We start from the raw sequence: 25,954 nt of genomic DNA, 5'->3' as shown, positions 1-25,954 counted from the left end.
GCTGGGTTTGGTGGTAAATGCAGGTTATTGGACTTGGGTTTGACTTGAATGATGGCAAGAAGCTTGAAGTTTGTTGCTGATGCGTATGAAAGTCGATAGAGTTTTAAAGATTGATGTTTTTTTTGTTTGAACTGTATTTAGTCTTGATTTTGGTTGTTTTCGTTTATTTTTTGTTTGGATTTTGAATAGGTTTTATGTTTGTAATACTTGGGTTGTGTGTGGTCGCGAGTAGAGTTAGAAGTAGTAATTGTTATTTGTTAGAGTGGTTGGGGTAGGGGTTTGTTAAAACCCGTTCTGTAACCCCTTAGGCGTTTTTGAGGTTGGTGTTCTTGGGGTATGTCTCGGAAGACCCAATGCTCATTAGGTGTAACTATTATTTTTTAATTTTATTAATAAAGTTTTGACGGGGTGCCGTCCCTGTTTAGAAAAACAAAAGATTGAATTAATTACTTTAGTTGCATGCCTAATTTGAGGTTTTCTTTATAAATAGGCTTCCTTGATTTTTTTATGGTATGGGATGAGTCGGGTTGGGTTGACACGCAAACACAACTCCGATCATCGGATATTTCAACTAGATACAATGTTGGGGCCTTTTTGTTTCAACTCTTAGGGGAATCATTGCTTATGTAATGTGGAAGGCCTTCAACACTAATTCGAGGTTGGATCATTATTTATTTTATATCTATGGAAAAATTATGTTTACGATCAATATACATAACTTTAGGATGTCAAAGAGAAGCATTCAGTTACTCTCTTATAGCTCAATATCATCAGGATGTAATAAAGTATTTACGTATTAAAGTATAATTTTTTTTGTTGTTTAGCCACCCGTGTATTACACGGGAACTTAGACTAGAGTTATAATATAAATGAATCTTGATCACTATTCAATCATGTTTATAATGTGTGATCATATACACAACTTTAATTTAGCTACTTCATTGAAGACAGTCTATATACATAAACAATATATAGCATATAGATGACATATACTACAAAGTTAAATCAAGCAATACATAACATTATAACATGTTATAAAATAAAATAAGGTTATAATAAAACCTTATGAAATAATAATATGTCATCACATTCAAGCAAAATATATAAATTATGCATTAACATATCATGGCATAACCAATCACATGCATATCTTATATAAAATATTTGTTGCTCTCACAAAAAAAAAAAAATAGAAACATCTTAAAATATATTCAATACGAAATAAAGAAACATATTGCTTACACCAAATAATATGTGATAATATCATGCACAATTATCAACATCTTAGTTGATTTAGTTGATATTGAAATATTATGCAATTCAGTTAACACATGTTACAAAATAGTGTTGGTTCATGAATCAACAATTTAAATAATGCACTTTACGTATAATAAAAGCTCATATCGACTTAGAATATGTTTATATGGTTCAATCATTCTTATCATTTAAGGCATGTGCTATTGATGTACAAACAAGACAAATAGACTAAGAACATTTTTCTATGTACCAGCCAATTACATAAGCCATAAAGTAATCTTAAAACCAATTTTCTAACGACAGCTACTTAAGTTATATAATATATTCAGTTCAAGTAAAATATATGTGAATAGAAATAACAATTAAATCTGAACCATATATTTCTAGTACATAACATCATAACAAATTAATTATATCAAATATTAAGATGGTTAGTTTATCATCAACATTCACCATATATTCCACAAATACTTGTTTTCAAAATAAAACAAAGAATATAAATTTTATGTATGCTGATGTGCACAAAATGCAACATATAAATTACATCAATTGTGGCTTAAAACTAACCCTTTTTTAGTACTAATGTTGGAAAAAGTATGTTTTTGTCTTCCTTTTGTATTTTCAGGATTAAATGAGCTCAAAATAACAAAAGAAGCAAAAAGACTGCAAAATCTAACATAAATACAAGAAAAGGAACAAAAGTGATATGCCCGACCCCCCCGACAGCATCTCCCCAAGCAAAACAAAGAAGCCAGAAGACTGAACACGCCCCGTGCTCAGCGAGCACGGGGCCGTGCCCAAGAAGCAGCAGAAAAGACAAACCTATAGAAGCTTCTATTGCCCACCACGGGGTCGTGCCCAGCGGACACGGGGGCGTGGTCAAGTTGATGCAGGCGCATTTATTGTAATTGCGAATTACATTTAATGAAGAGAGAGAGTGTTAGATGGACACGGGGCCGTGCCCAGCGGGCACGGGGCCGTGCCCGAGCTTCTGTTCAGCCTATAAATAGGAGTGCTTGGAGCTCTTGAAACTCATCCCTTGGCACACCACCTCTCTCACACTTCACCCACCACCCACCACCATCACAACACCATCATCCACCACCATCATCCATTGTCCATCATAGAGTGTGTGAGTCGTCTCGGGATCCAAGATTGATCGTAAGAGTTCTTGACAATCAAAGGCCATGTTTGCCTAAGTCTCTTACATCACTTGGTGAAGACAATTGTTTAGTGTAATACTTTTTATTTTTAATCTTTTGCACTTTTTAATTGTTTTGTATTAATGACTTTAATTACTAGTTTCTTATGTTGAAGGTGATTCTTCCTTATCGTTTGTCCGTGGTGTCTTGGCATTATTTTACTGTCTATATAAAATAAAAGATTTTCACCATTCATATCTCCATGGTCTATAATTTCATTAAAACATTAATAAGCTAGTATTAGAAACCACTAAAGAATATGTATGTATATCAAAATTAATTACTATTATTATTGTTATTATATTATCTTAAATTCAAAACACTCATTTGGCTATATTATTAAAATAAGAGTTTGAGTCCAATAAAATATTTAATGATAAAAGAGAGATAACCAAGAGTGGTAATAAATTAGTTACAATATGGTAAATAATCAATTAGAGAAACTAGAAAGATTCTTTTTCTTGATCGAAAAATCATTGTGTTTCTGGTTTACTTTTGCTTTCTTTTCTTTACATCTCAATGTTTTTCGTAGGTGTTTGTTTGTCAAAGAAAACTATTCAGATACGTTAACACATAGGAAAGTAAACAAAGAAGTAAAAAACATTATGATCCTGGTTAAACAAGGATGACGCCAATGTTGTTCATGATGATTTTAATCTTAAATCATAACCAATAAAAAATATCAAGAAAAGCGTAAGTTAATTTTTAAGTTTTATCATACCAACCATCGATGAGAAAAGAGGAAATAAAATTAAAACAATTAAGGGCTTTCATACCAGATCAACAATTTTGTCTTTTATCTCTTTCACCAACGTTGATACGACATGGTGTCTTGTGTTGATACAATCCAACTTCAAAAGCAATTCGTGCCGATAACTTGTTATGTAATAAATAGAACCTCTTAGCAATGTATAGAAAAGAATGGGAGAATGGGAGATGAATTTCTTATTGATGTAAATGTATAAAATACAAAGCCTCTATTTATAGGCTCAACATTAACATAAGAGTAAATACAATGAGGAGTTAAAGATGTGGAGAGTCACTATAAATGATATATTCATAACAAGTTTCACTAAATTTGACTTCTTTTCAATAAAACACAACCCCTATCAACAACCACTACCTCTGCTTTCTGCAATATATGTTGTATAGTTCATTAGTTGCTTTATCTTCTAGAATACTTGATGTATTGATACAGTTAATATCAGTCTATACAGTTAGTTTTATCATTGTATGTACACTCTATGTATAGAGTGGTTAGTTAATTGAGGAGGTTAGGTGGTTATTTCAGTTCTCTATATATAGATCTTGTATTCTCGTTTTACACTTTAGTGCAAACATAATGATTTGAGCCTGATCCGTCACTTTAAAAGTTAACATTAATACACTACATGTGTTGTTGATCTTTACCTTGGAAATTACCAAGTTCCCGACTTACCTGAGGACATATGACCATATTCACGGCAATGGTCTATTCAGCTTGTATAAAAACAAGTGAGTATATCGATCTCGATCTATGCATGACATAGTTAGAGGCAAATGATAAAATGAAAAATCTTATGTTTACATAGTTTGGGGAGCAAAAACTGTGTCCACTCGAATTAAGGTTGAAAAAATTTATTTGGTTCTTTGAAAAATCATACTTCAAGATGAATCAGTATTGAACAAGAACGAAAACGGAAAATAATAAGAACTTGGCTAAGCACCCAAATTTTATTAATGTCAAGAAACTATCACAAAACTTGACTCATACAATCCGTAATACCCAAAACATGGTATTTATAATCTAAACACACCTATTAGATTATAACTAGGATTGCTAAAAATCTATCTATTTTAGGACATATCAATAATAATTAATTATCCACTCCTTAATAAGTTTCCTTGTCTTGCACGCAAAGGAACATATAATTCGAAATTTCCAACAATCACCCCCGGAATTTCGAACTCGTATCTAACAAGTCTTCAACTCCAAGCTTTTCAGTCATCTCCTTGAACTTGATCTTCCCAAGAGCCTTCGTCAAAATATCCGCCTTTTGATCAATGCCACTATCATGCTTGACCACGATATCTTAACGATCAACACATTCCCGAATGTAGTGAAACCGAGATTTAATGTGTTTGCTCCTTCCATGGAAAACCGGGTTCCTCACGAGAGCTATTGCCGATGTATTATCAACACGTAACACCGCCGCTTGAATTTTCTTGTCGAGTAATTCACCAATTAATTCTTTTAGCCAAACCGCCTGACACGCAGCTGCACTAGCCGCCATATACTCTGCCTCACACGATGATAAAGCAACTGTACTTTGCTTTTGAGAACACCAAGTAATTGGGGAAGACCCAAAATAAAACACGTGTCCCGTAGTACTTCTTCCATCGTCCGGATCTATGTTGTGACTACTATCGCTGTAACCGACCAACATATTTTCTCCTCGAGTATAGGTAATGCCATAACTAAAAGTACCTTTTAAATAGCGAAGAATTTGCTTGATGAGAGTTGCATGAGATTGCTTCGGGCATTGCATGTACCGACTGGCTACTTCGACCGAAAACGCCAAATCTGGTCGAGTCTGTAAAAGGTACCGGAGACACCCGACAATCTTTCGATATCTCGTTGCATCAAAATCTTCTTCGTCTTCAAATTTAGAAAATTCCACGTTCGGGTCTATGGGAACACTAGTAGGATTGTAGTTAATCATACCAGCTTCCGTCAGTATTTTCTTTGCATACGCCTCTTGCTTAATTTTTATCCCGTCCTTGCTCTGCGACACTTCAATTCCAAGATAATAAGTAAGCTTTCCTAAATCCGACATTTCAAAATTTTAGCCATCCCGCGCTTAAACTCCCTAATAAGTTTCAAATTTGAACCCGTCACAATTAAATCGTCCACATACACGCCGATTAATAAGATGCCCGTTCCAACGGTTCTTCGGTATACGGCTTGTTCTTGCGAGCACCTGTGAAATTTCATATTTAACAATATATTGTTTAACTTCGTATTCCACGCACGTGGAGCTTGCCTTAACTCGTATAACGTCTTCGACAATTTATAAACTTTATGCTCTTCGCCGTTTTTAACGAACCCTTCCGGTTGAGCGACATAAACTTCTTCTTTTAATTCGCCATGTAGGAACGCAGATTTAACATCTAGATGATGTAATTCCCAACCTTCATTTGTTGCGAGAGATAAAAGTAACCGAACTGTTTCAAGTCGAGCAACTGGCGCGAACACTTCGTCAAAATCGACTCCGGGTTGTTGAACATAACCCTTTGCCACGAGTCTAGCCTTGTGTTTATTTAGTGAGCCATCCGCGTTTCGCTTAACCTTGAAAACCCACTTCTATCCAATCGCTTTTGCACCACGCGGTAAATCGGTCAACGACCACGTATTGTTTTTATTTATTGATTCGATTTCTGCGCGCATTGCTTTCATCCACTCCGATTTATTTTTGGCATCATTAAAATAAGCTGGTTCGTCATCCGCAAGCAATAAAAATTCTTCATCAATAGAACTCGAATTTAAAACATAATCGTTAAAACGTACCGGTGTAACCGTTGCGCGATTAGATCTACGAACAACCGGCTCGGGTGTCGCAAAAATATTTGCTCCTGAATTATTGTTACCACACATGCTACTGTTACTGTTGCTTGCGGGATTAGTATTGTTCAGCTGGGTCACCTCACGCCCAGTTGGGCCTTGTTGATTATGACTAATTGAAACAGTAGCTTCTTCACAATGTATTGGGCTATGCGAGCCCACATGTATATAGAATTCACTAAAGTGTTGTTGACTTTCCTATCTTTTTCTTTCAACAATGGATTAGGTGGGCCACCCATGTAATTTGATGAGGTTGAATTTAAATGGCTTTGACTAGATTTATTAGATGGCCATGTTGAATTTTTAATCATTGAATTTGTTGAATAAGCTCCACCATCATCATACGAACCTGACGATCCCGATCCAGAATTCGTTCCAACAATTTCGGTATTAACAGTTCCATCTCCGGTGTCAATCACGCCATTAAAATCTATCCAAAACATACCCGGTTCACGAGACTCTTCGTTATTAAAAACAATATTTTTTTCCCCAATTCCAACCACGCGTTTGATCAAACTCCGTATCTCCGTCTCGACCCACAACAATTCTACGAGTCGTCGGATTGTATAAACGATACGCCCCCGAACCTTTTTCGCTTCCAAGATAAACTACACGAGTCGAACGATCGTCTAATTTTGGAAGATGTCCGCCAACAATTTTCAAATAAGCGGTACATCCGAAAACCTTAAGAAATTGAAGATCCGGTTTCTTTCCTTTTAACATCTCATACGATGTTTTGTCTTCTTGTAACACTCGTGTTGGAATTTTATTTATTAAATTGGTTGAGTGCCTCACCGCCTCTCCCCACATAAAATTAGGAACTTGTCGCGCTTTTAATATACTTCGAGTCATCTCCATTAAGGTACGGTTTCGCCTCTCCACCACCTCGTTTTGTTGAGGTGAATATGGAGTGGTTAAGTGTTGAATAATCCCTTCGTTTTCACAAAATCGATTGAACTCATGAGACGTAAATTTTCCCCCTCGATCGGTTCAAAACGTCTTGATTTTTCTACTTACTTCCACTTCCACCATGACTTTAAACTTTTTGAAAGTTTCAAACGCATCACTTTTTTCCTTCAAAAGAAAAGTCCACATGAAACGTGAAAAATCATCAATTAAGACAAATACATACCTATTTCCCGCTATTGTGCTCGGAGAAATTGGACCGCATAAGGCTAGAGGGTATGGTGATGGTCCTCCAAGGGAGGATGATCCGCCACGTAGGCGCCACGTCATAGTCCTCCTAAGGATGGTCCATCCCACAAAAGTAGAGGGTATGGAGGATGGTCCTGGATGATCCTACCCCACCACTTTTATGTTTTTTTATTTTTTTAATCTTCTACTTTTTTTAACATTTAACAAATAAACTATAAAATATTTAATCCTCTCAACTGCTTATCTTTTTTATTAGTTTTATTTTATATCAGTTTTGTTAGTTTTATTTTATATCAATTTTGGTAGTTTTATTTTATATCAATTTTCATCCTCTCAACTGCCTTTTGTTTCCACCATAAAAAATCATCTCTTTGTTTCTCTCTATCTCTAAAATCTTTGTGCTTCTAGAAGAAAAAAACTACCATAAAAAGTCATCTCTTTCACCAGATCTGCAAGATTGGAAAAAAACCACCATAAAAAGTCTCTCTCTCTCAACCGCCTGTCACCACACCACCGCCACCACACCACCGTCGCAACAACCACCACAGTCGTTCACCAGGTTTCCAACATTTTTTTCTCTATTTCTCTAGCTTCTCTCTCGTTCACCAGATCTGCAAGAATGGAAGTTGATTGATTGAGTGGTGGCGGCGAATTTGTGGTGGTGGTGGTTGTAGTTCCCGGCGGCGGTGGGTTGTTGTTTATTTTTTATTAACAGTCGAAATCATTAATGGGGACCACCATGTTGGATCGTCCTGAACGTCCATTCCTCGACGTTGAAGACGGGGACGAGGGGGGATGGGGTGTAGCCGGCGCCGAACCAAGACGGGGATGGGGACAGTCCCCATACCCCATAGCCTAAGTCTCCATGAATAAGTTCCAAGGCGCGCGTTGCTCGGAACGACGCCGTCTTCGGAAAAGATTGTCTCGTATGCTTCCCGACTAAGCACGAATCACATATTTGATTTTCATGATTGATTTTTGGCATCCCCACGACCATATCTTTATTCACCATTTTTTCATGGACTCGAAATTTAGGTGACCAAGTCTTGCGTGCCATAACCAATTTTCATTATCAATCCGACAAACAAACGGGTTTTCCAACTTTTAATTTAATCGTATAAAGACGATTTTTAGATCGAGTAACATTCATTAATACCCTGCCTTGAGCGTCACGCATTAATAAATAATCGTCTTTTATACGAATATCACATCCACACTCCATTGCTTGACCGAGATTAATTATATTACCACGTAAACTAGGGATATAGTAAATATCAGTCATTAACCTTTACTCCCCCGTTTTACCCATTAGTAATATAGACCCTTTCCCGCATATTTCGACTTGAGAACCATCCCCGAATTTAACTTTGCCACCAACACGCTTATTTAATTCAGAGAAAAAAGATATATTACCCGTCACATGGTTGCTCGTGCCATTATCCAAATACCACAAGTCTTTTTCTTCCGAACCGTTCTCGTATTTTTTTGGAATTACCTTTTCTTCATTCAAGTAAACGATTTCTTAAACATCTTGCACCATAAACAAAGACGGGTCAATTTCTTCCGCATCGATCACGTCCCTTACTCAAATCGCGTGAAGTCTGTTTAGAACTTGAAGAGGCATTAGAATTATTAAACATTAGTTTCGTTTGAGTACCTTGATTATCCGACTGCAATTCTTCATCTTTTATGCGTTCTTCATACGCCTTTATTCGACCAACAACATCGGCGAATGCAACTGTTTTTAGATCCACAAGTTGCTCAACTGAGGCTACCATATGGATGAACTGCCTTGGTAAACCACTGAGAAACTTTTTCACGATCCTTTGTTCCTCTATTATAGAACCGAGAGACGCCGCTTTTGAAGACATTCCTGTTAACTGGCTAGAAAACTCATCAACTGTACTAGAATCCTTCATCTCTAACGCCTCAAATTCTGACATGAGTGTCTGTAGTCTTGCTTCACGTATCCGATCGGCTCCCAAATGGCGCGCTTTTAGTGCATCCCACATCTCTTTTTCCGTCTTCATATTACCAACTTGCAAGATTTGTTCTTCCGGTATGGATTGAAACAACAAAGCAATCGCCATATTGTTTTTCTTCACATCGGTTTCAGTTCCGAGTTCAATGGCCTCCCACACGCCATGAACGTTAAAAATCGCACAAATACGCAACGCCCAAATTGTATAATTAACCTTATTCAACATCTGGCATTGAAGCGATGTTGAATTTGGAACCGATTTCTCGGTATTCGAGCCACTACTGCCATCGCTTCCAACCATATTTTTCTTTCGTCGACTATACGTATGAGAAAACGAACCCGGTGTAACTGGTTCAGTTTCTTCCAGTCCGCACGTTTAATTTCGAGTTCCCCTTCGTACACGAACCAGAAAATAAAATAAAGAGCTGCTACACGATTGCAAGTTACACGAGTCGGATCTGATTAACTTTAAACTATTTTTCACGTTTAAAAAAACAAATCACGTGTACGAATCTTATTTACGTAAAAAAACAATAATTTACGTAAAAAGAATTGTCGTTGAAACTTGAAAACCAAATACCCTTTGAAGCCCAATACACACTTTTTGTTGTTTGTGCTTCTAGGATTACAACCCAAGAAAAACAATTAATAAAACTCAAATTAATTGTTTACGAGGAATCGACAAGAAACGTTGACCACCGTTCCACTTTCTTCCATTAAGTTTATGTTTTTTTTATATACTGTCACACCTTCGATTACAGATCCAGCCGCCCCTTTGAGTTTTTGATTGAACACACCACAACAGCAAACTCTTGCGTAGAGCTGCTGTCCACCGTCTTCAAATCGTGACCCAATACGCAGGTAACTGATTAATCGAATGATCCCAGGTTGCTCTGATACTAATTCAAGATGAATCGGTATTGAACAAGAACGAAAACGGAAAATAATAAGAACTTGGCTAAGCCCCCAAATTTTATTAATGTCAAGAAACTATCACAAAACTTGACTCATACACTCCCTAATATCCAAAACATGGTATTTATAATCTAAACACACCTATTAGATTATAACTAGGATTGCTAAAAATCTATCTATTTTAGGACATGATAATAATAATTAATTATCCACTCCTTAATAAGTTTCCTTGCCTTGCACGCAAAGGAACATATAATTCGAAATTTCCAACAATACTTTAGTTCTAATGTATTAACCTCCTTCGATTTATTCATAGATTTAGATGGTTGGTGCAATAATATTGCTTTTTAATCATTTTAAGTTATCTAACACATGAGTTCTTTAAAAAAAAGTTTGAAAAATGGACAAAAAGTGATTGCGCGCCAGAGTGGTCCATCCTAGCCTGTACAAAAATGACCCGTTTCAACCCATTAACCCTACTGCCCATCTTGCCAATATATATATGTGTGTATATATAATTAGACACATCATCCACATGCATAACTCTTTGTATGGAATCTGGACCCTAAATCTGCATTGATGAACATATGTGATCCGGAAGAAATCCTTCTAGAGATGGATCGCATGTATACAGAGACCCGAAGGTACGTACGGTCATCCTTAGAGACAAAGTTGACGTGTTGACCAAGGTTACGAAAGTTACAGCTGGCAGGAGATGGGAATAATTGGATCATAAAGATAGTCCCTTTGTCCCCAAGAAAATATTTGTTGCCTCTAACCAGTACTGGGTTGGCAATGACACATCAAGTGTGTGTTGATTAAAGTATCTTCATTATATTTAACAAAGCTACTATATTATCCCACGACCCGTTATATAGAGGAAAATAAAGACGGTCGTCTATAGGTTCAAATCGGAACTTAAAGTGCCTACCTTTCGCGCTGGGAGGGTGGGGTGGGGGGTGGGTATAATGTAGATGGTCATAACTTATTTTGACGTGTTTCTGAAACCCTTTAGAAATTTGATCGCTGATTGAGTGTTCGATAACACTTTAAACTAGGGATGAGCTTTTTTTCCCAAATACTGGTACTCGTACCCGTACCCGTACCAATTTATGTATTTGGTACATGTATCGGTACCCAGTTTTATTGATTTTGGTATTCGATACTTTCGGTATTGGTACGAGTACGGGTAAAAACGGGTACTGGTATCAAATTTTATGTAGACCTTTAAAAGTTTTTTTTTTTTTTTTTTTTTTTTTTTTTTTTTTTTTGTATTATGTTTTATTTCGTAATATGTTATTTACAGTACTAGTATTGATTTTACCTATATGGTACGGTGGTACCCGTATCGTATTGGTACTCGTACCAATTTTACCTATTTGGTACGTGTACTATATTGGTACTCATATCAATTTTACCTATTTAGTGCTCGTACAAGTGCTCAAAAACTAAATAAAAACAAAATGATACCAAAGCAGGTACTGTACCGAAAATACTCGTACCATTACCCGTACCGTACCTATATATTTGGTACGACATTTGGTACCGAATTTTGTTCAAATTCAATATTGGTATTTTCAGTATCGGTACGGATACGGATACTGTACCAATCTCATCCCTACTTTAAACGGGGGTGCTTTGTTACTTAATATAACACTTTAAACATAACCCAAGTCGGCCTGTTAAGTTTTTAAATGTTTGGTTGGATTAGGTTCGGTATATGACGCATAAGTTTCAAATCAAGTATCATGTCAAATGTTTGTTTACAAGTATAACATTGTGCATTATGGAATTTGGACCATGCATTTGTGTATATGCCTATGTTTTCCTTATTAACATCTCAAGGACCATTATTGTTGTAGGGACAAAAGCATTGATTATGAAAAGTTTCTCTATTTATAAAAACCAATTTAATTCACAAGGTTTTGTTAAGGGTTGTTTATTTAAAAGAGCAAAATATACGAAAGGATACATGAGCTAGAAATGGTGATAAAAGTGACCCAGTCGGTTGATCTTATTATAAAAATCTATAGTATAACGGTCTGTTGACACGTGGCGATGGTGGTGGAGGTGGCAATGATGGTGGTGGTGTCGACGACTATGAGTAGGTTGTGGCGACAAAACAATAGTTGTAGGTGATGGTGACTAATTTAGACTCATTTTAAGTTAGCAAGTTTTATAAGAGTGACGTGATGTATAATTTGTGTATATCAAAATTAACACGTTGTATGGGTTGTATATATTAGGTGAGTTATTATATCTATTTTTTTTTTAAATAATGCGTCTTGTTACTCCTAGAATTTACTTATATATTAACTGATACAAGCATGCCTATCATATAGAGTGTTGGTATATGCAAATTGAAACTATTTTGACTTAAAAATAATCATAAAATTGCACACTTCGCGTTTTATGTTGGTTGAAAATTATATATTTATTCATTTGGCTTCGATAATTACACTTCATTATACTAAGTTTGTTACAAATGAGATGTTAAGTGCATTCATAAATTACATAAGAGTATTTTTCTCTCACTCCATTCTCTGAACCAACCAATAATGAAGATCAATGCCCGCCACGAGTCAATTTGCCCAAGCAAGATGGAGTGGTCTGAGTATTGAACCGAACATGGACGTGAGGTGGTCCAAGTGACGTGTAGTCAAAATGAACCGAACAAAGAGAGATCTGGTAAGACTTTAAGAGAGACATCGATTGAGGCTGCGACAACTGACAAAACTATTCCTCATATTTCAATGGATGACCGCTTTGTGATCTCCCCTCAGTTTCCGACAATGAACATAAAAACATAATGGCAAACTAATTCTCTTGGGGCCATCTCCGGCAACGTAACAAACATAATCCATAATTTGTATGAAATAATCAACTTTCTATTAAAGTATTAAAGTAAAAAAGGCCGAACTATTTAATTTGTATGAAATAATCAACTTTCTAATTCAAGTGATAATCACATTTTATTCTATGTTTTTTTTTCCAATTTTATACTGTTTTATTAGGTTGATGAAATTTTTATATCCAATCAATCAGTATTATATAAATATAAATACAAATATATGTGTATATGTGTGCTTGTGTGTCAGTATGTCAGTGTGTGTTTTTGTACAAGTCCATAACAAGGAATATACAAAGGAAGTAGTTGAATGATGAGGCTTGTTGTTATCTTGTTGACGGGGAGCTTATGTCTTCACTTCGCCATAACCTGCCATCCTTCCATTATCCATAATGTCTTTATGCCAAGGATAATATTTAACTGGTTAATTAAATATTTAAATGATATCGTATTTTATAAATTAACTTTACCCAAAAAGATATTTCAAAATTTTGAATAACATACATCGGTTTTAGACTTTTTGATAGGAATTAAAACCGGGATACATCGGTTCAAATCAACGGTAAAATAAACGATACTTCTACGGATCGTTTCATTTGGGATACAGATTCACCATCAAAACAAACGGCAGGCAGTGTTGTAGTAATCGCTAGTCGGACGGTGGAGTGGGGACTAGCGATTAATCTGGATTAATTAGAATTAGTTGAATGAACTGGGTTTTAATTGTGATGAATTGGCGATTAATCAGCGTATAGTTGGGATTTTTATAACCATGATGGTAGGGCTATGATGTCCAAACGAAGACATAGATACATCACTACGATTAAGAAATCACGTCTAGGAACACCACCCAACGCGCCACTGTGGCAAAACAGACCAGTGTTGGCCTCATCCCAACCCACATGAAGGGAATTATCCTTGTAATCACTCTTCAGCGGAAGAATAAGTATCTCTTTATTACTGGAAAATGAATACGTAATACAAAGTTGAGAGAGACCGAATGACCCGATTTACATGGCGTTGCTAGAATTTATATTAGGTAGTGTTATGTGTCAATAGGGTGTGGGACCATTAAGGGCATAACCTTTTTGATGTTGACATCTCTATTCTAATTAGTTGTCATGAGGTTATGCGTTTCGTGAAACCTTTCACATTGGCAGGGTCTTACAATGCACCAGACACAATCCAGATCCCATGACCCCGACCCAACGAGGTTGTACCCGCCCTAGATTTACAGGTTTGATACCATGTACATTCTCCTCATTTTTATACATAAATATAATAAGTAAGATAAGATTATTTCTTATTGTTTATTTTACAAATTTCTCAACTCATAAAATTATAGGAACATAATAGTTGTCAAATGCTCAGTGACGGATTTATCAGAGACTAAAGATGGGATCTTGATCATCAAGTAAGAGGTTAATATATATAATGGTAACCTTTGAAAAATGATACAACCAAAATACTTAAAATACAATCATGCATCATCAAATTATCTAACACTTTCAATCATAACCAAACATTAAGAAGAAATAAGCATACTATAACAAACATAGTGAGTGAAGTAACGAGTTTAGAGTGAATCAAATAACATATTTATCATATCACACATCCACACTAAATTAAACCGATCATAGTTTTTTCTTACATTTTATCCCTAAAAAGTAAAAACAATTAAAAACAATGCTATTCAAAATAAACACACATTTTTTAAATAAAAATACTTTAGAGTATCATATCCATTAAGTAGATCCAATCATATAACATAAAAATATAACAAAATACAATCAACTCATTAAACAATTCAAAATCATCAAATAATGTATTTATCAGATCACACATCCACACTAAATTAAACCGATCATAGTGTTTTGCTTACATTTTATCCCTAAAAAGTAAAAACAATTGATCTAAAAACTATGCTATTCAAAATAAACACACATTTTTTAAATAAAAATACTTTAGAGCATCATATCCATTAAGATCTAATCATACAACATATCAAATAAAAATATAACAAAATACAATCAACTCATTAAACAATTCAAAATCATCAAGCACGATCTAGTAACCATGAAGTCTTCCAAAACCAAACCAAACCAAATCAATTAATCAAATAATTTAACTTTTGGCCGTAAAGATTTTAAATGGCAATAGCCGGTTTGGCGGTGTCATGACGTGACACTACTCCACCAAAAATAACAATTTTCTTTACCGATAATATTCTTTAAAATTACCCAAAAAAAAAATTCAATTTTTTTTCTTCCAATCGGTTCTCAATTTCTCACACCCACTTTTCAATTCCACCAATTAATCCCACTTCACACAAAAAAAACTCACCGATCATCGATACCCACATCTGTAAGTATTCTCTTCTTATTCAAGATTTCAAGAATCCGGTTTTGGATCATGTATTTGATCCAATTTCGGGTCAATCGGGTTTTGTTTGATGATCTGCGAGTTGGGTATTGTGAATTTGTTGAATTATGTTTATAAAGTTTTAAACTTTTTCGATTTTGAGCAAAATTCTTGTTTCTCTGTTTGTTTCTTGATCTGCAATTGGGAATTCTGTCATTTAAAAAAAATTGTATTTATTAAAATTTTTTTTGAATTTTTTTTTTACTTTTGGATTTGGAATGTAGGATTGAAGTGGTTGATAAGGTTATAAGATTGTTGGTTGAGGAAGAATGGCTTGTAAGGGTTTCTTGGAGTGTTTATTGAAGCTTTTGAACTTCTTGTTGACACTAGTTGGTCTGGCTATGGTGGGGTATGGAGTTTATATGTTTGTTATGTACACAAATGCAAAGGGTGATTATGAACCGCCTAGTGGTGATTCGATACGGCTTGGTCGGCCGATGATGATGGTTGTTTCGGTGTCGTCGGCTAACAGCATTTTTGTTAACTTGCCTACAGCTTGGTATGTATGTTTCTATATGTTGTTTTGGTTTCAATATTAAGTGAAACATTGCTACTAAGTAAGTATCACAGCTGAACATTTAACTGTATGTGTATATGAAGATAAATTTTAAGAGATTATGCAACTTATAGAGGCTTGTTATTTGAGGTTTAATATGCGAATGGTTTGAAGATGAAAGATTCGTTGGATCTTGATGTTTTTTTAGCTTAGTTCTAAAACCAGAATATGCAAATTTTCTACTATTTTACTGTTAAACATGAAATAGTGGGCGTTATCGCTACATAGCATATAGGTAGCTTGTTGCTATTTTATCGCTATTCGCTATTGACAACTATGATTGAAATCATGGTGAGGGTCAGGGATTAGGTGTGATTTCACGCTTATTAGAACATCGTATAAGGAAGTTTTGCTCAGAGTAACTTTAAACTTCGTAATCTGTTTAGAGGCCGGTTGTTGTACAAAATGCCTTAACGTACGCTGCGTACGGGATTCAGTATCAACATGAGAAATTTGGTTTATAACATGAGACTTTTTTTTTTTTTGAGTAAATTACGATTTTGGCCCCTGTGGTTATATCACTTATACCCTTTTAGCCCAAAAAGAATCTTTTAACATCTGGGCCCCCAACGTCTTTTTTTCTAACCCTTTTGGCCCCCAACGTCTTTTTTTTAAACCCTTTTGGCCCCCAACGTCTTTTTTTTCTAACCCTTTTGGCTTTTGGCCCCTAAAAGTAAATGGATGGGGTTAGTGTTAGGGGCCAAAAGGATTAGAAAAAAAGACGTTGGGGGCTCAGATGTTAAAAGATTCCTTTTTGGGCTAAAAGGGTAAAAGTGATATAACCGTAGGGGCCAAAATCGTAATTTACTCTTTTTTTTTTACATGCGATTTCACTTTTTTTATGTACATGCGATTTTGAGTTTTTTGTGAACATGTGATTTCCCTTTTTTTATGTACATGCGATTTTCAGTTTTTTTGAAACATGCGATTTTCATTTTTCTGTAACATAACTTGTGATTTCGCCATCGCGTACGCAGCGTACGTTAAGGCATATTGTACGATACACTTTTTCATCTTTTTATATGGTAAACCTATTATCAAATTTATTCTTTGTCCGATATATAATTTCCCAATGATAAGATTTGTGTAGTTTAGGTTATGATCATGTGATATTAGTATACAAAAGATAGTTTCGTAAACTGTAAAGGATTGAAGTTTACTTGAATTTCTTAGACTGCAAGTATCGTAAATATGTAACCTTATAAAATGCTTGGGGATCTAATGTTACGCTAGATGTAATCGTTTTTGGCTATGCATAACTATAATTATCATTTTTGCTTTCAGGGTCATATGTTATTTTAAATTGTTATACACGCTTCCAGTAACTGAAACTATTATATTTTTGTGCAGGTTCATCTATCTATTTGTTGGCATTGGTGCAGCTCTCTTTATCATATCTTGTTTCGGTTGCATCGGAGCCGCAACTCGAAGTGGATGTTGCCTAACTTGTGTATCCCTTCTACTTCATCACTCGATTATCTATATATGTATTTTTTTATGTAAAAGGAATAACTTACACGGGTGTAGTTATTAGTTAATCAAGAACGTCATACGATCAAAGTCTTTCATGTGGGTGACAAATTGGCTGGGTCGGGTAAATTTTAGGGTAAATTACTTTTTGAGTCCCTGTGTTTTAGTGGTTTTAACTAGTTGAGTCCAAAAGCAAAAAGTTTAACGGCCTGAGTCCCTGTAAACATTTTCTTTAACCATTTGAGTCCTTTTGAGTCCAAATTTTAACCTTTTGAGTCCAATTTTTTGGACTCAAATCGTTATAAAATGAACAAAATTGGATTCAAATGGTTAAAGAAAATGCTTATAGGGACTCAGGTCGTTAAACTTTTTGATTTTGGACTCAAATGGTTAAAATCACTAAAACACAGGGACTCAAAAAGTAATTTACTCTAAAATTTATTATGGCGGGTCAAAGCATGTTTGGTCTGGTTGGGCTGACCCGCCTCACCCGCCAACGCTTTTTTGTCTATGTTTTTAATTTAAATATAAGAAATATGATTACATAACTATTTGTTTTATAATTCAATAATGTAGGTGCCTAGGTGGTGTATTTCAACTACCTTATAACCATTTGACGTATTTCCTTTATTGCATTTTTTAAATTTCGCGGTTGATCCGTTGTTTACTCAATATAACCCTTAGTGATCTGTTTAAACGTATCTTATAGAGTTGATTTTCTTAATCCAATGCAGTACTCTGTTCTTTTGATCTTGTTAATTCTGGTGGAGTTAGGATGTGCTGCTTTCATCTTCTTCGACAAAAGCTGGAAAACCGTTAGTTTACTTTCGACCACTGCTTTGATTTTTAATATGAATTAGCCGTTTTGTCTTCATTTAATTATAGTTGAACATCATTACATCATCAGGAGATCCCAACAGACAAAACCGAAAATTTCGACAGGATATACGGATTTCTGGAGAAAAACTGGAAAATATGCAGATGGGTTGCTCTAGGGGCTGTTATATTGGAGGTATGTCGGTAACATCTTGCCCTTGTTGCGTGTATATTACCAAATCATGCAAATAGTATTAAAGTATTAAAACCCTGGGCTTTGGCTCAGTGGTTATGGAAATGAAGGAAGACTCCTGACTGAAAGGTCTCGAGTTCGATTCCCTCCACCCGGGTTTTACCAGCTCTGCATTGTCGTGCCCTCGGGCGGATGCAGGGTCGGGTTTTCCCCGGAACTGGTGGCATGGTGGGCTAGGGGCTCCGTGCGTGCAGGTTGGGCTGCCGCGGGCTACCTTTCGGCCAATGGGTGCCGCGTACGGAGTACCCGGCGATTCTTATGTTGGACGTTCAAAAAAGAAAGTATTAAAGTATTAAAATAGAGGCTATGCAATTAGGCTATAAAACTTTCTAAAAGAGTAAAGTACACGGATGGTCCATGTGGTTTACCAAAATTTTGGATTCGGTCCCTAGCTTTCCAAAAGTACACAGATGTTCCCTGACTTTATAGTTTATACGATTGGTTGATACTGTTTGGTTTTGTGCTTATCGTATTTGACTTTTTTTAGTTAATATATGTGTTTAATGCATGGGTTTGAACGAAATATCATATTGGGAGTGTTTTTATTTGATATTTTGTGTTTTTTACTTGATAATAATCATGTTAAGTTTAGTTGTAGATATGCATTGCAACTTGTCTTTAGAAATCCGTATACTGATTTACCCGACCCGAACAAAACCCGAAACTGATTAATCCGAATCTTATTTGGGTCGGGTTACGGATAGGATTCCTATAACAAAAAACCCGATTAGAAAACCCGAAATTCTATTAAAAAACCCAAAGAACACCCCTTAGGTATAAAAGTTATCAAAGTCGCGCATTACTTTTATAATATTGATTAGATGTGGATTTGCAGGCTCTTGTATTCTTGTTAGCTCTTATGGTACGAGCTGCAAACAGTCCAGCCGAATATGATAGCGATGATGAGTACATAGCTGGTCCCAGGCAGCAACGACAGCCGTTGATCAACAGGCAACCGGTTCCCGCTACACCTGCTCCCGTTACCACAACCCTTGATAGCCGTCCAAGCAGAAACGATGCGTGGAGTACACGCATGAGGGAAAAGGTGTGTATATTTCACTTTCTACTGGTCGAGAAAACGTTTTAGATATAAATTAAGAAAACGACATGTATCCAACAAATTTTTTTTTTTTTTTTTTTTTTTTTGGGGGGGGGGGGGGGTATTTAGTATATATTGCAATGATGACAAAAATAAAAACTTAACATAACTTTATATTTACATTTTATATATCTTAAATCACAAAGTCAGTGGCTTTTACATTGGTGTCCTTCGTTTTTCCATATTTTACACAAATGGTCCCTCCTTTTTACTGCTGACCATACAAACCCTCAACTTTTAAAAATACAGTTTTAACCCCTACACTATTACCCCATTTTAGAACTCCCTCAAATTTTTGTCAATGTCTCGACGTAAACTCTTTTTGGAAACAAGTCAGGTCAAATATAATACGTTTTCGTGTTTTTTTATGTACGTTTCCAATTGGTCTACGTTTCGCCGTAAATTTAGTTTCGAATCGAATGGGGTCAATATAATACGTTCTCATTTGACAGTATAAATTCGAGTTACTCTATGTTTTTACCCCGCTGCAATGCGCTAGGAGTAAAACTTTAACTCTTGATCATAGTTGTTAATGGCGAATAGCGACAAACAACGATAAGGTACCTATATGCTACATAGCGAATAGCGATAAATAGCTGGTGGCTATTTTATAAATAGCGATACACTAGAAAAAGAATTTTCAAAAATTTTATATGTATATTATATCAAAATACCCTGGTATATATGTTATTTTACATGTATATTTAACAAAAACCTAAAATCCACCTATTTTATAGCTATATTTAGTTGCTATTTATATTTAAAAAAAATAATGTGTCGCTATTCTCGCTATCCATCGCTACAACCCAAATAGCGACACTGGACCTATACGCTACGTAGCGCGCTATAGCGATCGCTATTGACAACTATGCTCTTGATTATGCTTTTTTTGTATGTTCCCTATGTATGAGTCGGGTCAAATGTAAATTCGTTATATGATTATACAGTATAACTTCGATTACTTTACATTTTGATTTAATCGCAATGCTATTCGGATACGTCAAAACGCACGTTTTCATATGGTTAACGCATCACATAACATTTGGACTAATTTGTTCAATGTTTGCAATGTACCAGCGCAACAACACGCGTGGGTCTAGTTACTAGTTTGTATTAAATACTTAACATTTATATGGTATTGACAACTGAGCCTTGTTATTTTTGTGTGTGTGTAAAACAGTACGGGCTTGATACAACTGAGTTCACATACAACCCGAACGAGCCAAACAGGCATCAGCAAGGCAGCGTGCAACCAACCGAGGAGAAAGGTCGTTGCTCCATCATGTAACGACGGTCTGACAATGTGTGTTTCTGAAACCCATTTTTTGTTCGATTAATGTTTGATCTGTGTATGTTTTATCAGCATAACATGTTCTTGTTGAGTGTGTATAAAACACAGTTTCAGTGTCTTCTTCTCCATGTTGTTTCAAGTTTCGACCCGTCTTTTTTCGTATTAGTAAATTAATTGTTAATTGTGTCCATTTTTGTTGTTTGTAGTAGTTCATGTTAAGGAAGTTTAGACAAGAATAAGATACCCCTTTGAATAACTTCAACCTGAACACGATCCGTTTAATAAATGGGTTGACTTGTTAACCCGTTTAGGTTTAAAGGTTTTCTAAAAAATTAATAAATGGGTTGTGATTTGTTTTAATTCTACGAGTCGCACTCTATGTTGTCTATATACTATACTTTACGTGTCTAGACAAGCAGTGGTGCAGCTTCTATAGGGCGGGAGGGGGCGGCTGCCCCCCTCCCCGAACTTTTCGCTCAGTAGTGGAGAGTATGTAGTTTTCGTATAGAAATTTTACGTTTTCGTCTTATAGAAATTTTTGGGTATATACGTTTTTGACCCCCTGGTCGGAAATCTTAAGCTTCGCCACTGTAGACAAGGTTTTGGAGCCGAATGTCTTACTGGAAGCGACATTTTTGCCCCATTGGAGATAATGAAACAAAAATAATTAAAAAGACACGGGTACAAAAATATTCATCTGAACATTAAACAGGTTAACTCGAAACACGAAACAAAGACATAATAATAATAATAATCTTAATTTAATAAAACATTATTAACCAACAGATGTTGGGTGGGTTGCCATTTTGAGGTGATCATTCAACAAATCTCCAAAAACCATGCATTTTCTTTTCTCTACAAACCATCAAATCTTATTCCCTTCTTTTCTTTTTTTTTTTTCCAAATGAATTATTATTACAATGAGAGAAGATCCAAATCAACCTCAAATCCACCAACGAAATGCCGCAGCCACACAGCCAGAAATCAACCATCAATCTGCTGTGTCGTCGTTGGCGCCACCCAACGTATCAAACAGCAACCGAATGCCGCCGCCGATGTTTTTGCCGAATCCCGGCGGCATTCCTCCCCCTTATCCCAGACCACCTTTTATGATGGGTCATGAATCCTTACTTTATCAAAATCAAAGACACAGTTGGGCAATTGGGCTTTGTGATTGCTTCTCTGACCTTAAAATAAGTATGAAATATGAATCCTTCAACTGTTACCATATATAATTATATATCTCTAAACATGTTTTTTTTTTTTTTTTTTAATTTGAAATGTTTTATCTTTTCTTCAGCTTTTTTGGTTCTTCTTTGTCCATGTGTTGCATTTGGGAAGATTGCAGAAATTATTAACGAAGGCGAAACAAGTAAACCTTTTAAAAACCCTTTATTTATGAAACCTGTTCATAAACCGTTGAAACCAATCAAACCGTTCAAACTGAAACATGTAGGCTGTTTCGGTGGGTTTGGGATCCAATGGTTTGGTTTTGTCGGTTCCGTCTGACGCAACCAACCCGGCCAGTTTGGTTTCTTGTTCCTTGCAGGGGCGAAGTATAGAGGGGGGGGGGGAACTTTTCGCTCAGTAGTGTTATATATGTAGGTTTGCGTATAGAAATTTTTGGGTATATACGTTTTTGACCCTCCCCCCCCCCCACCCCGGGTCATTCGGGTCAAGCTTCGCCACTGGTTCCTTGAAACCATAATTAAGAGTATAGCTCAAAATTTCCGTCAAAACTAGTTGAAGCAGATAGTAAACATCCCTAACTAAAACAACTAAACTAATTATATTATTTGAAAACATTACAGTTTGGAGTGAACCGGGTTCGCTATATTGCTTTCTATACATAATACACGCGGGATTTATGGAGCTCGTCGATTTGATTTGGTATCATCTTTCTCACAATCAATGTTTCGGCACCATGGGCTATGAAGGGTGTGTCATCGGTTTCTTTTTAGCAACATTTTACAACGGTTTATATCGTACCAAAATGAGAAGACAATGGCATCTAAAAGGAAGTTTGTCTAGCGACTATTTCCTTCACCTGTTTTGTCACCATTGCGCATTGTGTCAACAATATCGACAACTTGAGCACCAAGGATTCGTCGTTTTTCAGGGTACACGTTTGGCTTTTACGTTAATCAAACTATTAGTAATGTTTTGTGTATTAAAGTGACACATACATATATATGGTTAATTTTTATAGGTTGGGAGAGAAATAAGGAAAGGCATAGACAAGCAATGGCTACAATGTATACTCAAGCACCTCCCACGGTACAAGAGATGTCAAGATAAAGAAAACATGATTTGCATATATGTAATGGAAGAAATAGTTAAGCTTATAGAAATTTGTTTATTTCATCATATTTATTTGTTTGTTTGAAAGTAAAGGTCATTAGGAGAGTTGAAGCTAATGAGTATCAAACATAAAACCTCATATGAAGAATCTCTAAGCGTTTATTCTACACATTAGATATATCGTAAATTTTATTAGAGAATCCTTTTATTTATTTCCCATGATAGCGGGGGCGGATCCACGGCAGGGTCAGCCTAACGTTTTTGAAGGTCCTAAACGAAGTACAAAGTCGAAGCCTTTTTAAAGTGATTGTTTTTATGATTCGACATCGAGTTAGTAGATATTATCCACTTGCTTTTTCCTTTGTTTTAAAGCTAATTAAATAATATGATAATTATTTTTTATTTGTTAGTTTAATTAATGCTAAAACAAAAAAATCAAACAAAATCTAATAATCTACTTAATCCAATCCTTAATTAATTATATTCGTGCTTATAATAAAGATCCGGAATTTCGACTTGTGTTGATGTGACATCTCGGAAATTTTAATCGAATCGTATGGCAACATGTGTTCTATAACTCTCAAATATTCCCGATAAGTTGGACGAGAAGGACCAAATTCGTAAAAAAAAATATGGAAGATTGAAAGTTGAGGGGTCATAGATAATAATGGCTTCTGACGGTCCCTTACAGACCGCAAGGCATATGTCTTATGGTCCGTAAGGTATTTGAATTATGTGGGCGCCAGAAGCCCTTACGGACCGCAAGGCCATACCTCTTGCGGTCCACAAGAGCATCGCTGACAGAATCTCTACAGCTGGTAGTTGCAGCTGCAGTTCAGGCCACATTGCTCGCGATTTTTGCCACGTTCTTCCTCCTTTAGACACATAGGATGCCACTAATCCCTTCCATAACATCTCTGATCACACTTGGCATCATTTGGGAGCTCAAGATCAACTATAAATAGCTCCTTTCTTCACTCATTTGAACTTGCACCTTTCATAAATCATTCTCTCTATCTCTTGGAGTGCTTCTAATCTAAAGAGGCATCCTACTTGAAGCTTAGACTTCCCTTGAACACTTGTAAGTCTTCCATCTTAGTTCTTTTTCATTCATAGGCTAGTTATTAGCCGAAAGTCAAGTAAATTGACTTTTGTTTTAACTTTCGGTTATAACCATTACAGTCAAGCCAAAGTTCAAATCAAACATGGCTATGTGATCGTAGCAATAATGAAGGTGTTAATCCCTTGTGATGGCATCCTATGAAAATCATGTTAATTTACTCAAATGACGTGTCAAAGTTTTATTAAATAAAAAGTAAAAAACGCAGATTTTTGTAAATTGCGTTAAATGAACTTCCAAGTATCGAAACATTAATTTTTAACATTATAACAGTTTGTATAACATATTAGGACATGTTTGATCATGTCCAACCCGTCATTTCCTGTTTAGAGCTTTGTTCGCAATCGAAAGTCAAACAGTTTGACTTCTGCTTTGACTTTCGATTCTAACCTGTTTGAGCTAGTTTAGAGACTGATTAAGGGTTGTAATATGATCATGTTATTGTAGGGAATGACCTTTAGAGGTTATACCTTCTGATCATATCGTTTATCGGGTCTATTGCAAAGTCCATATAATATGCCTAAAATTACCTAAAATGCCCTTATGTCGTTAAATGGTTTTAAAACCAATTTAACTTATAATCTGAGTTTGAAATTGATGTTTTAACATAATGAAATATGTTTTGGCATGTTGGACTTGTCATAGACCTATTCGACCACCCGGTGCCGCATATGCGCGTACGACTAACTTTTATAACATAAAATATATAAGTTAGCCGAATCGGGTCAAAACCTTTCTAAATCAGTTTTAATCAGAATGCTTGGTTATTTGACCCATATCATACGAGTCCTTGTACTCGGAAGGGTATAAAACACATTCTATCCGGTCTCCGCTTAATCTAGCGAACCATACTTATTTATTAAAGTTAACCGGTCAAAGTCAAATGACTTGTATAAGACCCGTTAACATTCTAACAGATCATAGTTCCATCCATTCCAGACTAGAAGCCTCTAGTAAATTGCGCCTTTTTTAGTTGTTTTTGATTAATGGTTGTGTTTAGCACCTTTGAATTATAAAGACTAGCACAGGTAAATACTCTTAGCCTATTTTCCTTTATAAGGGCTTGGGATGCGGCTTTAGCCGCTTGGTTGGGTATTGAATCAATGACGAATGATGTCCAAAACTTAAATAACCCATTTTAATCCTGTAACGCTTCGCTTTTTGGAACTTCCCTTATTTAGAAAGCTCACTCGTATTTCTATTTATGGAAACTTATATTCCCATGTATTTGCCTTTCATTTCCAAGCATCGTGATCCGAGATTTGAATCATAATAAAACTCGATCTTTTACACACAATTTATACGCAAACTCATATTTTGTTTTGCATACAAACTCAGTTTATACATAGCTATATTCATAGATTTTACATATACATTGCACTTACACGCTTAAAACACCTAAAACCTGCAAAACCCGTGAAAATGACAAACTTGAATCTTCGTGCAAAGGGTTCACCCCCTTTCGTGCGCAGGGCAACCCTTTTGCACGAAGGGCCCTTTTGCCCATAAAATCCCTTTCATCCCAAAGTCTTTCCAGCCTATAAATACGGACCCACACCCTCATTTCCTACCTTCCACACTCCGAATACCTCTCTCACCTACAGAAATCGAACTCTATCAGCTGAACACTTCCAGCAAACTTCTAAGTGAGTTTACTAACACTTTAAT

The 25,954-nt window shown here is 35.8% G+C and overlaps 2 protein-coding genes across 2 annotated transcripts; one reads left to right on the top strand and one right to left on the bottom strand.

Moving 5' to 3' along the window:
* Positions 1-4,531: 4,531 nt before the first annotated feature.
* LOC118485885 (secreted RxLR effector protein 161-like) lies at positions 4,532-5,275 on the bottom strand. The gene has a single exon (XM_035982395.1). The coding sequence runs from the start codon at positions 5,273-5,275 to the stop codon at positions 4,532-4,534; it is 744 nt and encodes a 247-aa protein (XP_035838288.1).
* Positions 5,276-15,120: 9,845 nt separating this feature from the next.
* On the top strand, positions 15,121-21,055 carry LOC110899603 (tobamovirus multiplication protein 2A). Its single transcript, XM_022146485.1, has 7 exons — positions 15,121-15,323; positions 15,605-15,879; positions 17,287-17,386; positions 18,141-18,221; positions 18,314-18,418; positions 19,311-19,520; positions 20,755-21,055. The coding sequence occupies exons 2-7, from the start codon at positions 15,650-15,652 to the stop codon at positions 20,860-20,862; spliced, it is 834 nt and encodes a 277-aa protein (XP_022002177.1). The 5' UTR covers positions 15,121-15,323; positions 15,605-15,649; the 3' UTR covers positions 20,863-21,055.
* Positions 21,056-25,954: the final 4,899 nt, after the last annotated feature.

The sequence above is a fragment of the Helianthus annuus genome, chromosome 13, assembly GCF_002127325.2.
Source record: "Helianthus annuus cultivar XRQ/B chromosome 13, HanXRQr2.0-SUNRISE, whole genome shotgun sequence".
Lineage (NCBI taxonomy): Eukaryota > Viridiplantae > Streptophyta > Magnoliopsida > Asterales > Asteraceae > Helianthus > Helianthus annuus.
Note: the sequence above shows the minus strand (reverse complement) of the source record. Positions and strands in the feature narration are given on the sequence as shown.

Bases quoted from the DNA above. Each gene is read 5' to 3' on its own strand.
- LOC110899603 (XM_022146485.1), top strand. From the start codon at position 15,650: ATGGCTTGTAAGGGTTTCTTGGAGTGTTTATTGAAGCTTTTGAACTTC. The intron at 17,387-18,140 runs GTATCCCTTCTA...AATCCAATGCAG, and splicing joins GTGGATGTTGCCTAACTTGT to TACTCTGTTCTTTTGATCTT. The intron at 18,419-19,310 runs GTATGTCGGTAA...GTGGATTTGCAG, and splicing joins TAGGGGCTGTTATATTGGAG to GCTCTTGTATTCTTGTTAGC.
- LOC118485885 (XM_035982395.1), bottom strand. From the start codon at position 5,275: ATGTCGGATTTAGGAAAGCTTACTTATTATCTTGGAATTGAAGTGTCG.